Genomic DNA, 15,890 nt, shown 5'->3' with positions numbered 1-15,890 from the left:
TTTTTCTCTCCATTCAAAAAACCCTACACTCCAACTTTTGTGTTTCAATGTATTTTGAAATTCGTTGAAGGATTTTTTAAAGACTTCAATAGATTGCAAAAACAAATTTTGAAATCCGTTCAAGTTCTTAATGAATTTTGAAATCTGTTTAGACCTTAATAAATTTTGAAATTCATTAAGATTTTCAATGAATTTCGAAATTTGTTAAAGGATCGACAAATTTTTAAATTTATTGAAGATTTTGACGAATTTAAAAATTAGTTGATGTTTGAACGAATTTCAAAATTTATTGAAATCTTTGTAAATTTTGAAATTCTTTATTTGAAATCTGAAAGCCTAAATAAATTTTAAAATTTGTTTGAATGTACATTAATTATTGTCTACAATCTCATTTACTGAGAACTAATTTTAGAAATTAGAAGGGTTGGAAGAAACTTTTTAGAGATAAACGCCCTTGAAAATTAAAAAAAAAATTTATAAATAAGTGAATTAGTAAACCAACCCGTTTAACCCACCAACCCGTGATGAGTCGAGCTGCGTTCGAATTTTGTCAGCTAGCCAATGAGTGAACCGAATTTGGTTGACTCACTAAATGACCAACCCGTGAGTTGAACCGAGTTATCCATTTTGACAGCTCTAAGAAGTATATCATGCATCTATATAGGAGTGAATTTTCTAGAAAAGGTTTTGAATTTATAAATTTCTTCATTCCTTGAATAGAAAGTACCTAAAGAATTTTGGCTTTGAAAGATAATGGTCATTATGCTTTAGAATGTTCATGGTGATAAATTTTCATTAAATTAATGTAAACAAAAAAAAAATTGTATAGTTCTTTTTTCCGTAACTATCATGGGTTTCAAAATTAGGATCTGATTACAAATTACAAATACATTTGTAAATTATTCATGTAGTAGTAAAAATGCATAACAAAACTGTGAAAAAAATATATTATATTATAAACATGTCTTTATCCTTTAATATCAACGTTTTTGTTTATAAAAATTGAACTCCAGAGACAAATTTGCCTGTCAACCTATTACCATAACTAAAATAGTTTATTAATTTCAACTAATAATCTGCTTTCAGAGTTATATTGAAGCATAAGAAAGAATGACAACAATCAAATTTTAATCTTGATCCTTGAAAAATGCATGGAAGATGTTACAACAAATGTATTATAGCTTCAGTCATTATTTTTTCCATTTTCTTTTCTTCCTTCACTCTTCTTCCTATCATATTTAATAATACCACATTATTTTATCACATTATTTAAGAGTTGAAGTATAAACCAATTTAAATATTTTTTTATTTTTATTTTTTAAAATAAAATTGTGATAAAATTTCTTACTTTAAAATAAATCATATTCCAAAAATTTATAAATGCTATTTAATAAATTGAAATATTAACACTTATCATATATAATAATTGATATTAACAATATTATTCCAAAAAAATATAAATTTTTTTTTTCAATAGAATGATAGGTCACTTCATATAATTTTATCACATTCTCATCCATAATTTATAAGGCTTAATTATGATTACATCATTCCTATTATTATTCTAACTTAAATAAAAAGGCATTCTTTTATATAAGTATAAAAAGTAAGTGATATAAAACAAGTATTTTAGTAGTGTAGCCTAGGGTAATAAAAGCACGTTTATGTAATTCCACTTGTCAAAGCTTCTCTTATTCAATATGAAAGTTACTAGAAGTGCCAACAATAGGTTTATATCTCACTAGCATGGACCCAACTATTAATATTTGATGTGATGTTATCGGCTTCATAGTTCTTTTACTTCCAATAAAACCAAAAAGAATACTTAACCTAACATTGCCATGCTTTAGGTTCAATGAGATTAAATGAAAAAGAAAACAATGAGGTACTTGAGACTGCTTTCGAATAGAGTTACTGTATTTGAATGTGATGCTATTTTTTTATTATGGACTTTAACATTTTTAACTATCACAATTATATTATTTAATGTTTTAAATAAAAACTTTCTATAGTATTTTCATAAGATTCAATTCTTTGTTAGACCAGCAATTAATAAAATTAATCTTTGTTTAGAGTTTTGCAGCATTTATAATTTCCTGTTCAAATTAATGCAGGCAACTGCAGAAGTATTTATGTTGAAACAATAGGTGACTTATTTATTTCCAAAACTTTCAGAAAAATTCAGATAAAATATAAATAGTACTACAGCTTTGATATTATAACAAAAAATGTGGTGCAATTACACATTCTGAGTACTTCCAGCATGATATAACATGATTGAGAGGTGAATTTGTTGTTTAAATATGACATGATATGACATTACTTTTCAAAGGCATAGTAAGATATTTGGTTTTATGTTTGTCCATATGAATAAACATGATGTGAAAGAGGTTAAGTTCTGAAATGGATGTTAATTTTTGGAAGAATGAATCATTAACTTTGGATAGAGAAATACTCTGAATGCAACACTACATAGCATCTTCATACTCTGATTTATATGGAATCAAAAGTCCAACAACAATGGACAACCAAACAATTCAAATTGGTAGGGGTCAATATTCCATGATGAAAGATTCTCTTTACATCAGAAGTGTGCTGCAGCATCACAGTACTGTATCTGCATTTCATTGCAATACTTTAATCAAATTTACATGCAAGAACAATGGGCTTTATAACTTTATCAAACCATAGAAGATTTTGCAGCCAAAAAAGTTCATCTCTACCACAAAGGAATGAATGTAAAGACTTGATGAATTTCTGATATCTTGTGATTTTCCAGTTTCTATTATAAGCCATATGTTAAAAAAACTAAGATTGATTGAATTGAGTGGGATTATTACCAAAGACAAATTTTCATCTTGATGTTATACTCATTACTTTTATATTGTTTAAATTAAAACGATTTTGTACCAACTATCCAAGTAGTTAATAATTAAAACCTAGAATGTTAAAGAAGACAATGTTAAATGGGAAATTGCTTCTAACTTTGTTCAACTTCCCTCTTTCAATGAAGTAATTCACCACACAAAAATGTAATGCAAATCAAGTTGAAACAAAAGAGCATACTCTCACACTGATCCTGTGCAAGTAAAAACTCAATATGTTGAAGAAGATAAAAACATAATCAGTTCATCAAAACACTACAGAGCAAAGACAGAAACCTTTGTTATAGTGTAAATAATCAAAGACTGCTACTAAACACGTTGATCACTGCATAGTCCATTCTTGAATTTAGGCACATAACTTAAATCAAAAGTGATTGATCAGAAGCAGAATGATACATTGCTACATATCTGGCGGTTGATTTCAGCCCAAGAAACTAAAAAAAGTGGAAATCTGCTGAAGGAATAATTCCAAAGATTGAGTTACATAATTTGGAAAAAACCGGTTAAGAAACCAAGATAAAAAAATAAGAAAAATAAAATAAAATCTACATTTTGACAGAAACACTTAGCATTCAGATTGAGTGATGATAAGATCACAAGATTTGGATTAGTCCTGTTCTTTTCTGATGCAATCAGCGAAGATTAAGAGACCAAACAGGACTTTGCAATTGGAAATAATTACTGGAATATGCCATTGCCAAGGCCATTCATTCTCACTGTTCTGTTTTTTGTTCCCAATAAATGACAACAAAGACTCTCTCTTTGGGCCTGAAAAACAGAAAAACCCTTTTTTTCTCTTCCTCTGCGCTCTCTGCAGAGAAACACGGTTTCTCTGCGCGCAAAGGTGAAAAAAATTAAAAAAAAAATTCCCAATTCTCTCCGAAAACCGAAATCAATGACGAAAAAACCGAAGGCGGAGGGAGCGGAGGAGCCTTTGCCGGACCACCTCCGGTGCGGGCGCACCGACGGCCGGCAATGGCGGTGCCGGCGGAGAGTGAAGGACAGTCTGAAGCTGTGCGAGATTCACTACCTCCAAGGTCGTCATCGGCAGTACAAGGAGAAGGTTCCCGAGTCCTTGAAGCTTCACCGGAAGCGCAAGACGAGCGACGAGGAGCCTAGTGCTGTGGACAATGTCGAATCTAGGGCACGGAGAACCTCGAGAATCGTGAAGAAGAAGCGCAGGCTTTCGGAGGGTCCCGAGTCGCTGGTGGCGGCGACTCCTTCTCTCGCGAAGAAGAAGGCGCCGAAGCAGGGCGATATGCAGTTGGAGCTCATAAGGATGGTTCTCAAGAGAGAGGCGGAGAAGAAGAACAAAAACAACAAGGGCAAGAAGAAAAATAAGAAGAAGAACAAGAAGAAGAAGAAAAAAGAGGAGGAAGAGGAATTGTGTTACGGTGAAGGGGAGTTGAGGAGGGAATTGCCGAATGGTGTGATGGAAATCTCTCCGGCTTCGCCTACTCGTGATTACGACAATGTGGCTTCGCATTGTGACGTGAAAGTTGGTGTTGATTCTAGAACTGTTACTCCGCGTTACTTTAGGTCCAAGAATGTTGATAGAGTCCCTGCGGGGAAGTTGCAGGTGTGTTTTGCCCGATATTATTTGCACTCACAGTTCTAACTAACTGACCGGTTGTGAGTTTTGTTTTTGGGAGTTTTGAATTTTTTTTATCCGTGGTGTAGATTGCGCCGTATGGATCGAAATTGAAGAAGGGTACCAAGGGTAAGAGGAAGAAGTGTCATTGGTGCCAGAGAAGCGAGTCTTGCAATCTGATCCAGTGTTCGAGCTGTGAGAGGGAGTTTTTCTGCATGGATTGCATTAAAGAGCGGTTTGTTATTGTTGAACTCACTTAACTCTCTCAATTTTGAGCATGAGAATGAGAATGAACCTTTGTGAAATCATCTGTGTGTGCTTGTTCCAATGTTTGATGTTGTTTTGAATTTTTGCTTTGCTATGTTCGTATCTTCATGTGCAAAGTTCTTTGTCTGCATTCTGGGGTATTTATGATTTATTTCCATTGGAGAAGTTGCTGATTTTGATTCTTTAGGGCCTCACCTGTGATCAAACTTTTGAGGCCATGCTGAAGCATGAATTTGAGACACGTGGTTTGATCAATTAATTGCCTAGCTAGAGATTCTTCTAGTAATTTGTAATGTTGTTAAATAACCATTGTTGAGCCACCGTAATGTTATAATTTGGCGGTTTTTTTACCCTTCCACCATTGGTTAAATGAAGGCAGGCCCGCTATGGCGATGCCATAGGCCGCAATGGCATGTTTATAAGGTTGAGTTTTTGCCTTTCATCATATTCTGCCATTGATATTTCCACAGCTATTCCTTAGAGCAAAGGATGCCCCTTTTTATGTAGTTAAGATAGATGTGCGTGATGTTTATCCCTCTCAACGGTGTTTAATATGAATAATTAAAATTTACAAAGGAAATAATAATTTAATGCAAATAGAGTCATTCTTTGTTTTTGCTAATTTTAAGAAATGATAGTAGTAGAAGGATCAATAGTGATTAGTGCTTACATGTTTACCAATATAATTTTTTTTTCTGTTCCTTTTAGATTGGGAATCAGATCATAATCATAATATGAGACATTTGTCAATATTTGTCTATACAAATTTAGGTATTTGGACACTCAAAATGAAGTTAAGAAGGCATGTCCAGTTTGTCGTGGAGCTTGCACTTGTAAGGATTGCTCAGCAAGTCAATGTAAAGACAGTGAAAGTAAGGTCTGACATCAAACATGAACACGCTTATGCTTTAATAGTGTTTTATTAATAGCATATATCGACACTTCGGTTTTATGACCTGTTCTTTTCAGGAATATTTGACTGGTAAGAGCAGCGTTGATAGAATATTGCATTTTCATTATTTGATCTGCATGCTCCTTCCAGTACTAAAGCATATAAGTGAAGATCAGAATATTGAGCTAGAAACAGAAGCAAAAGTTAAAGGTGTAATTTTTGTTATTCCAATTTTGATTTTTTCTGAAGCAGCATTTTGTTTATTATAAAACATGTATCTTAGATGCCTTTGTTGGCGACAGGAAAAAATATTTCTGATATTCAAATCAAGCAGGTTGAATTTGGCTGCAATGAGAAAAATTATTGGTAAGTTATCTTCTCTAGGGTGGGTGCTGTTGAGAAAAGTGATATGATTTTCTGGTGCTTCTTGTTAACTAATGTAAACCTTGTTGCAGCAATCACTGCAAGACACCCATTTTGGATCTCCATAGAAGCTGTCCGAGCTGTTCATATAGCCTATGCTCAAGTTGTTGTCTCGAATTAAGTCAGGGAAAAGCATCTGGAGAAATTAACTTATCTACATTCAATCGACCTGATAAAATGAAAAGTAGCAGTGCTAGTGAGAGCCAGGATTTGGACGAGAAGCCCATATCTAGTAGCAATTTAACCGATACTTCAATATTGACTGAGTGGACAAATTGTAATGGCATTGATACTCTGTCATGCCCTCCTAGAGAATATGGTGGTTGTGGTAATAGCCACCTTGAGTTGAGATCTGTTTTCCCCTCCAATTGGATCAAAGAGATGGAAGTAAAGGCAGAAGAAATTGTTTGCAGCTATGACTTTCCTGAAACTTCGGATAAAAGTTCAAGCTGCTCATTGTGTTTTGACACTGACCATAATACTAACAGATACAAGCAGTTGCAAGAAGCAGCTTTAAGAGAAGATTCCAATGATAATTACTTGTTTTGTCCGACTCTGTTGGACATAAGTGGTGATAACTTTGAGCACTTTCAGAAACACTGGGGAAAAGGTCATCCTATAGTGGTTCAAGATGTTCTCCAAAGTACATCAAACCTCAGCTGGGATCCACTGATCATGTTCTGTACTTATCTTGAGCAGAATATTACGAGATATGAGAATAATAAAAATGTACTTGAATCTTGTTTGGATTGGTGGGATGTAAGTATACCAACTAATTTTATATTGTAGTCTCACAATTCTTTTAAATTAATTTGTTCGACTGATGCTGTTATTTGACTGAAAAGAGTTATAACTATCTTACAATAATATTTATTCAATTCAATGCATTTTTATATTGTGGACTGAAATTTTGTGTATAGTTATTGACACCATTGAACCAAGTTGCATTTGTTGAAAGAGTGTTATTATTGGCAGGTTGAAATTAACATTAGGCAGTACTTTACTGGGTCTGTAAAACGCCGTCCTCAAAGAAATACTTGGCATGAGATGCTCAAACTAAGGGGGTGGCTTTCTTCCCAAATATTCAAAGAGCTGTTTCCAGCTCATTTTGCTGAGGTAATTGATACTCTACCAGTTCAAGAATACATGCATCCCTTGTCAGGCCTTCTGAATTTAGCTGCAAATTTGCCACATGGGAGTGCAAAACATGATATTGGACCATATCTCTATATTTCTTATGGCTCTGCTGACAAAGAAACTGATTCTGTGACAACACTCTGCTATGACCCATATGATGTGGTATGTGTCCTTCCTTATTGTGTTACACATCATTTCTTATATATATATATATATATATGATGTGATACTGTCCTGCATTTTGACTCGTTAATTTATGAATTTAAACTATTTTGTTATAGTGAAAAAAAAGTGTCTTTGTTGTGCATATATCCTGTCATGAGAACTTAAAGTTGATCTGATCTTTTATAGCATCCTCATGGCATGTTTGCTTTTCTTGAGGATTGTTTTTCCGTTGTAAGTTCTTCATTATTTACATCGATAATCCTGTATCTTGTATATATAGTTGTTTGAGGTCTGGAAGTGATAATATGAAACGTTTTCTCAATACTAGTTGTAGTGAGTGAATCTTTTGTTCATACAGTTGTCCAAATCCCACAGTTACTGTTTAGCTTCGTTTGTATACTAAATGCCAGGATCAAAACTTAGTCAAATCCTTACTCTAACTCAAATTATAATCAATTTATTAGGAATTCTTGTATCTATATAATATGCATTAACCTTGGTCTCTGTTACTAATCTGTGTCTTGGAGTCCTAAGTTGTAACCGATTCCTTCCCACGTTCTCTCAAATAGCAGTTGCTTGCACTTAGTTTGTGAAAGGAATGTCGTGTTGATTCTCCATGAGGTTTTCTGTGTTTGATTTGTGATTCCAGGTTAATATTATGACACATACCACAGATGCCCCCCTCTCTACAGAACAACTTACAAAAATAAGAAAATTACTGAAAAAGCACAAAACTCTGTGTCAAATGAAGACTATTGGTACTGAGGAGCCACTGGAACAAAAAGTGAATGGAATGAAATTATTGCATGTTGAAGAAACGGAGCAAAGAGGCTTGCAGAGTATGGTTGAAGAAGGAATGAACTTTTTCAGGAGAGTCAATAGAACGTCTTGCATCTCAACTGAAGCTAAGAGAGTTTCTAGTCAGAGCATGGACAGCAATGTTTCCCAGAATGGAGACTGTGATTTCTTTTCTGAATCTGATTCGGGACGCACTTTACTTCTCCTTGGGACTGTTCAAACCAATGAAATCTCTAAACAAGATATTCCTAGAAAACCCTTTGAAAGCTCAAAAAGACATAAAAATAAGTTTTCTGAGCATTTGGGTGCCCAGTGGGATGTCTTTCGCAGACAAGATGTACCGAAGCTCATAGAATACCTTAAAAGACACTATGATGAATTTTCTTGTACCCGTGACCATCACAAGAAGGTAAATTCAAAATAAGACAATTCCTCGGAAGAATTTTGATTGAGTGGGTGATTATTCATTTTCTCTTTGCTGCAGATGGTTCACCCAATTCTAGATCAAAACATTTTTCTTGATAGTACTCACAAAAAGAGATTAAAGGAGGAATTTAGTAAGTAAATATGCTTCTATTTGTTTGATCATTCGCTACAGTCGTAGATAACTTTATTGACCATGGCTGTCACGATCACAGAGATTGAACCTTGGACTTTTCAGCAACACGTTGGACAAGCTGTCATCATTCCTGCCGGATGTCCATACCAGATCAGGAATTCTAAGGTGTGCATTAGTGTAAAATTCACTACTCTCTTGCTAGCCTGAAAAGCAGAAACCTTGTGGAATATTGCTTGTTATTGAAGTCGAATTCCATTTTTTTGGACTTATATTTTGAATGCTTTGAAAATTCTTTTCAATGTGCTATGTTAAGCCGCACCTTTTAGCAAATTATTTCTCAGAATATACGAATATATTATAGGCAGGCACTTACGTTTATTCAAATTTGTAAGGAAAGAAAAAGGATGATTGCTGTACAGTAATAATATTAATAGTGGCTTTCTTTCATACAGTAATAATATCATTATCTCTATTAGTTTTTGTATCCCTATAATATACTCTTATATGAATGTACGCCACGCATGTTGTTTCTTGATCTGCAGTCTTGTGTTCATGCGGTATTGGAATTTGTGTCCCCTGAAAATGTTACAGAGGGTATCCAGTTGATTGATGAGGTCAGACTATTGCCTGAAGAGCATAAAGCAAAAGCAGACATGCTGGAGGTAGATCTTGCAATGCTATCATTTATCATTTCCTGCTTTCTCCTATTAGTTGTTGCATTGCATAGAATTAACAAGCCTTTCTCTTTTTTGCATCCATGAAAATAGGTAAAGAAAATGGCGCTTCATAGTATGAATACAGCAATTAAAGAAGTACGTCAACTTACAAGCAAAACATGATTGCACCAGCTAGAATATATTTACATGTCCCCCTTGCACTAGGGATCTCATGTCTCAACCTCACTTGCATATCTTCATTCTTGTATAGATTAATGCCCAGACACATTAATATCTAGTTAGGTAGTACTTATTAAAATTATTAACTTCCGTCTCATCCCTTTATTCTCTGCTGTCAAGTTTATGCCTCAACTGAATTTCGAATAAATTTAATGGTTTGTATATAATTCTTAAGTTTATTTGAAGCGGAATGATATATTTAGAGTGAGAAGAAATTAAAGTTTCAAAATTTTCAGTAGTTTTAAATGCTAGTAGATTGATCTGATTGCAAAGTAAAACTCCTGGTATGCTGCTTAATAGAACTATGGAGCTTGATCAATTAGTTTAAAAATGCTTAAGATTTTGGTTCTTCAGTTCTGTGTGTTTAAGACAGATACATTTGGAGATTGTTAATCTACGATTGAAGTGTGAGATCAATTTGGCGTAGTTCAGTTCATATCTTTGGTTGGTCAGTTCTTTCATATGGGGAAATAATATGGGCTTTTCAGAATCTTTTACAAGGCAATTTCTTTCTGCATAATTTTAACTTGCAATCTGCTAAACTTTTTTAATTTCAAATTGTGCAGTTTAGAATATTTTGTAATTCAGAATATATTTTTAAATTGGTATTCCAAAATATGTGTCAACATCCAATTTCGTCCGGACAAGTAAATAAATAAAAATAAGAGAATAATAATTAATGTGGGTAAAAAAGATAAAATAATAAGTATAATATCAGACACAATATTTTTGAGATGTTAGTTTAACATGATAATAATTTGGATCAATATTATGCTAATAATTATAAATAATAATTAAAATAGTATATTAATATAATTTGCTTCGTTAGTTGTTTTTAAAGAAGAAAATATGATTTTAAAAATGGACAATTTTTTTGACAATAATTATAATTAATGTCTTGAAAATTATTTGATTTATTTTTCTTGGATCTAAGACTTTTTTTTCTATTTTGTTCGTTGTCAATTAATTTATAATTAAGGACAAGATTACTATAATATTAAAATGTGTGTATATAAATACACCACTATTAAATAATAGAGAAAGAAAGAAAGAGAGTATAAAAAAAAATACCTTCTCACACATAAGGGTTATGTCAAAAACAATCACCAAGGAAGCACTAGGGAATATCAAAAGCTAAAAAGGTATCTTACTTTTACACCCTTATTTTTCTCTTTTTATTGTACTTGGAAATAATGTTTTTTTTAAATCATAATTTTTTTTTTCTATAAGTACTCGTCGTCGGTTTCATTCCTTTTTTTTCCCACCATTTTTCAAAATAAAAGATTTTCTTCAAAATAAAAAAAAACGATGTCATTTCTAATCGAGTTCACTTTTCAAAAATCCAAAATAATCCATAATAATTTTCAAACAAACTCACAAACATTTTCTAGATAAAGAACTGCGTAATCTTTGATTGTCCATCATATATGAATATATGTAGGAGCAAGGTCAATCCTTGCCGGTTTCATAAAACAAAAAATATTTTTTTTGGTTTCTTGTTAGTTTCTTTATATTATTATTTTTTTAGGGAAAATTAAATATTTTGAAAAAACTACGTCAACTTTCTACATTTAATTAAAGGTACTGTTTTTAGCCAAGCGTAGTAGACTGTTAATACCTTCCTTACTCGTAACCAATTCCCGAACCTAAAATCTAGTTTTTGCATACCATGTCTTATTTTATGATTTTCCATAATAAATTATAGTGGCGACTCCCAAAATCTTTTCTCAAACCCGTTTGTTTTCGGTTTGTCGTCCCGATACCGATTGTGACAATATGATTCAAAATGCACAATTCAGAAAAAAAGTATGATTACATAATTGCAATTCATTTATATTTCAGATTATGTAATTTAAAATATATATTTTATTATGTATTTTGAAATATACATTTCAAAATACAAAAATATTATTTATAGTCAGGTTGAAATTGTGGAGGTGCAGGAAGAAATGGATTATAAGCGTAGAACAGGCCTAGAGCCCGCCAACCATTTTGTCAAACTGGATTTACTTTGTATTATGATACTTTTGTCGAGCATATCACTATTTTATTCCTAATATCATATGAAGAACATCAATGCATATGTAGAGAACCAGTGTGTTGTATGATGGGTAAATCGGAATTAAAAAACGAGAAGAATCTAAAATGGATTATTGTGTTGGCTCTGACTTCAACTTTTTGGAGTTCCATATTAGTTGCTAAGTCATAAACCTTAAAATCCTACGAATGCTGTATTGAAGTTGAATCAAGCACGAAAATCCATCAATTTTCAAAAGTAAATTTAATTTAATTTAATTAGTATTTATTGCATCATCTAGCTTCAATACTGCATAACAGAAATATTAAAAATATATATTAATAAAGAATAATTAATTTAATACTATATACTTGTTAAGATGAAAACTTTATCTTAAAAAAGAATTTAGCCATATGCCGTTCTTGAGTCGTCACGTCATAAAAACTTACCCTTCGTTGGATCCGTTTGGTCACAAAAAGTGTGAATTGAAGGAACATGGAAATAGGTGGTAGGGGGTAGCTGTAGTTGTTAAATTGACCAAATGGTGCGACATTAGCAGTTATCGAAGTCATTTTGGACGTAATAATTTAGACTTGTGCATGTTTTACCTCACTTTTGTTTTAAGTGTGAGAATATGATAAGGATAGAATTGGTGCTACAGAGTGTAGGTAACAGGTGTACTTTTTTTAAGACCACAAGTTTAGTTGCACGCAATCTTTTAACTAATCAAAACAAGTTTACCACTCAATCACTTCATTAAACTAATTATTGGACTCATCCAACTATACTCCACAATGTCGCATTTCTAATCACTGGATTACGACAACCCTCCTTCTTCAAATCGATAAATCCGCCGAAAGTTTAAGTGTATTTTTATGGACTACTCTCACTTAATTTTGTGGCGGATTGAATATTCATCTTTGAACTTATAGACCACTTTGATTTCTCATATTTTCAAAATAAATATATTTTTCTTAAATTATATTTAATCTTATATCACTTAAAAATAAAATAAATTTATAATATATAAATCAATGTAAAACTTATTTTTTAATCGTGTAATTTATTTAAAGTATGCAAATGCCAAATTGCAGCATGAAAGGGAGCACATTCTTGAATTGGAATCTCGGTTGTCTAAAAATTATGATGAGTTGAATAGTTTGTTTTTGTAAAGTGATGATTATTACTATCACTTTCAGCCTATTATGAAACCTAGAGGAGTGTTCCTATGTGTTGATGCTTGCCAGCCGTTTTGTCTGAAGTATTCCAACAGGAAAAAGGCACTAAATTATGCATGATGCCACCATTCTTTCTTTCTTTCTCTCTGTAATATGACTTTGCTATCAATGATCATCTTATCCACCCAGACCATGTTTAAGTGCGTATTAGGTGATCCTTTTAATTCTTTATAATGCAAATTTTGACCATTGAAATTTGGTGTTTGATCTCTTTTGAGTTTGTTTTCAACCTGGTGGTAGGTTAATTATTCCCAAAAGCTACAGCAAGTCTTTTACTTTGGACTTTGGATCTCTGCAAATTGAGTTAGAATATTTTTAAGCATATTGTTTGAATTTTTCTCCTCGATGTGTAGTGGGGCATTAGTTTAGTGAGTGTGAGTATGTCATTGATATTAGTATAATATACAAACTTTTCTATGCAAATTAATGTCTACAGTGTCTTTCTTTGAAATATCAGTTGACATTCAAAATTATTGAAACTCAAAGAATCAAGCTTTCCCGCGGACGAATTCCCCCATTTCTGACTTTCTTACACATGAAAATACAGAAATAAAAACATGACAAATCCAAGTTGTATAAAGGTATACTCATTCCAAAAGCTTAGGTTTTGGCTTTTATACAAATTTTGAACTTTTAATCATGTGTTATCCAAATGTAACCATGCTAAGACATTTGAAGTGGATGAAATCATTTTGGGTGTTGACACTTCCTTATGTTATCAAGGTTTTGGGAAATACAGTATCTAATCACATAAAGATTTAACAATACTTTTTATCCAAAAATTTATTAAACTTTTATTCAATATGGAACTTAAATTCATACTTGGAATTCTAACAAAATATGAGTCTTCACTTTTATATAATATTCTAATTTTTTTATTTTTATCTAGTGTGTAACTTAGATTTATACTTAAAATTCTAACAACTAGATCCATTTATAATATATAAATTGACATAAATCATATAAAACAATTTTACATGATTGAATTAGTTTTAAAGTTTACTTTTTTATCGAAATCAATAAAACCTTTTTATTTTTTTAAGAAAATTACACATTGTTTCTGAATATATGGTGACCTGAAGATGTCATCTGAAAACAGCTCAAGTAAAGAAAAGAAAACATGGAGTGGTGATTAGAAGAGAAGGAAGTAACATGGGAGGAACTTCAACAAAGACATAAACCCACTTTTGAGTTTGTTTTCTGAACCAGCTTTTTCTTTGGACGGTCGAGAAAGAAAGCGATAGAAGGTCACGTAAATTTCACAAACCCTCTTCTTTCTCTGTTTCTTCATTTCTATTTGGTCGGTGGGTGGTCACCACCAGCATATGCCCTTGTCTTACGTAAATTATTATACAAATTCTATTGTATTTTGATTAATGACACATTTTATCATTTAAATTTTACATTTTACTTGTTTCAGTTTAAAAAATAAATATAAATGAATTAGCGAGAGTGAAATTTTAAGATTTTAAATTAGGTAAAAATATCATTTTATATTTAAAATATTGTTTATTTTAGAATATGGAATTTTGTGAATGTTAGATGTGGATTTTTAAATGATACGAAATTATTGAATAAGAAGAAATAACTTGTGAAATATTATACCGTTTGATAATAGTGTTGGAATGTAGTAATATTTCCTCTGTTTAATGAGTAATGTGGTTTGCTTATGGGACAAGTTGAGAAAGCCCAAATGGCATAGTAGAAGTTTCAACGATGAATAGAAGGTATACACGCAAAAATGACGAAGAGCTTACATGCAGAGGCTTGGTGACCTGCGGAATCGGTAACCCAGCCCAACCACAATGAGAACCTTCTAATCCTTTTGGTCACTCCTTGCAATTTAATGCCAACCATATATCTTCAAAATTTGTGGCTCAACGTATGTTTGACCAAAATATGTTCCATTATCAGATATTAATATATTACTTAGATTTAAGACTTTACTTCTACAAAATGTTATCAAATATATTTTTAATCAGATTTATTACATCTATAATATCATTTATTATCATTATTTTCACGTATAACAATTTACTACATCTATTATGATTTTTTATTGCTTGTATTTTCTTTTTATATTCAAGCATATTTTACTTCTGTAAAAAAAATTTTGTTTTCATACTTTCAATACAAAATTTCTATGTAACTTTTCTCTCTCTTGCATTTTATCAAACACTCACATCTATCAAGTTAAGTTGACCTTAATGTTATTTATTTTTAATATTTTTAATTAAGCTTTCAACGCTTAATTTTTTCATTAATTAGATGATATTGTTATTATATTACACTATCATCTTGCTTATTTTTCTTGCTAAGATATTTGAAGTTCAATAAACAAATAAAAATTACTTTATATTATTGCAACGTATTTTTTGTATATTAATTATAGAACCTCATATTTCTTAATAAGTAGAGTAAAGTAAAAAGATAATGTAACAAAGTAACAATCATATCATCTAATTATTAAAAATAATAAATAAAACTCAATTAAAAGAAATAAAAGTTTAAAATATTCACTATACTAATAAAATTTCAATTAATTATAACGGATTTTGATCTTAATTTTATATATATATATATATATATATATATATATATATATATATATATATATATATATATATATATATATGTATATTCTTTATTACATTACGTCATACTTTTAAAATCGTATTGTGATCAATGTGGAATTGGTAACTTAGTAAATAAGAATAATCATTTTCTTATCATTTTCACAAAAAATATAATAAATAAAAATATGAAATAAAATTGAAAATATCACATATATGAAAATTTCAAACTTAAATTCTTTTGATAGTCTTCGTGTGAAGGAAACAGATAGAGAGAGAAGAAGATGCTGAGTTCCATACAAAAAAGTTAGGTTTAATACTTATTTTGGTCCCTCTTTCCGTAGGATCTGTTCAAAGTGCTCCTCTTTTTTTTCAAAAGTTCACTAACATCCTACTTCTCGCAAAAACGATGCACGTTAGTCCTTTTTTGTTACGGCGTTAAAAAGACT

General features: G+C 31.5%; 1 protein-coding gene across 1 annotated transcript; it reads left to right on the top strand.

Moving 5' to 3' along the window:
• Positions 1–3,610: 3,610 nt before the first annotated feature.
• Positions 3,611–9,842, top strand: LOC124832847 (lysine-specific demethylase JMJ28-like). The gene is made up of 12 exons (XM_047307165.2): positions 3,611–4,464; positions 4,566–4,711; positions 5,515–5,620; positions 5,713–5,845; positions 5,938–6,001; positions 6,091–6,817; positions 7,034–7,357; positions 8,010–8,567; positions 8,643–8,715; positions 8,797–8,882; positions 9,260–9,379; positions 9,485–9,842. The coding sequence occupies exons 1-12, from the start codon at positions 3,781–3,783 to the stop codon at positions 9,554–9,556; spliced, it is 3,093 nt and encodes a 1,030-aa protein (XP_047163121.1). The 5' UTR covers positions 3,611–3,780; the 3' UTR covers positions 9,557–9,842.
• The last annotated feature ends 6,048 nt before the right edge of the window (positions 9,843–15,890 follow it).

Source organism: Vigna umbellata, chromosome 1 (genome assembly GCF_029865625.1).
Source record: "Vigna umbellata cultivar VRB3 chromosome 1, Vumbellata_1.0, whole genome shotgun sequence".
NCBI lineage: Eukaryota > Viridiplantae > Streptophyta > Magnoliopsida > Fabales > Fabaceae > Vigna > Vigna umbellata.
This window is presented reverse-complemented; position numbering and strand designations above follow the sequence as displayed.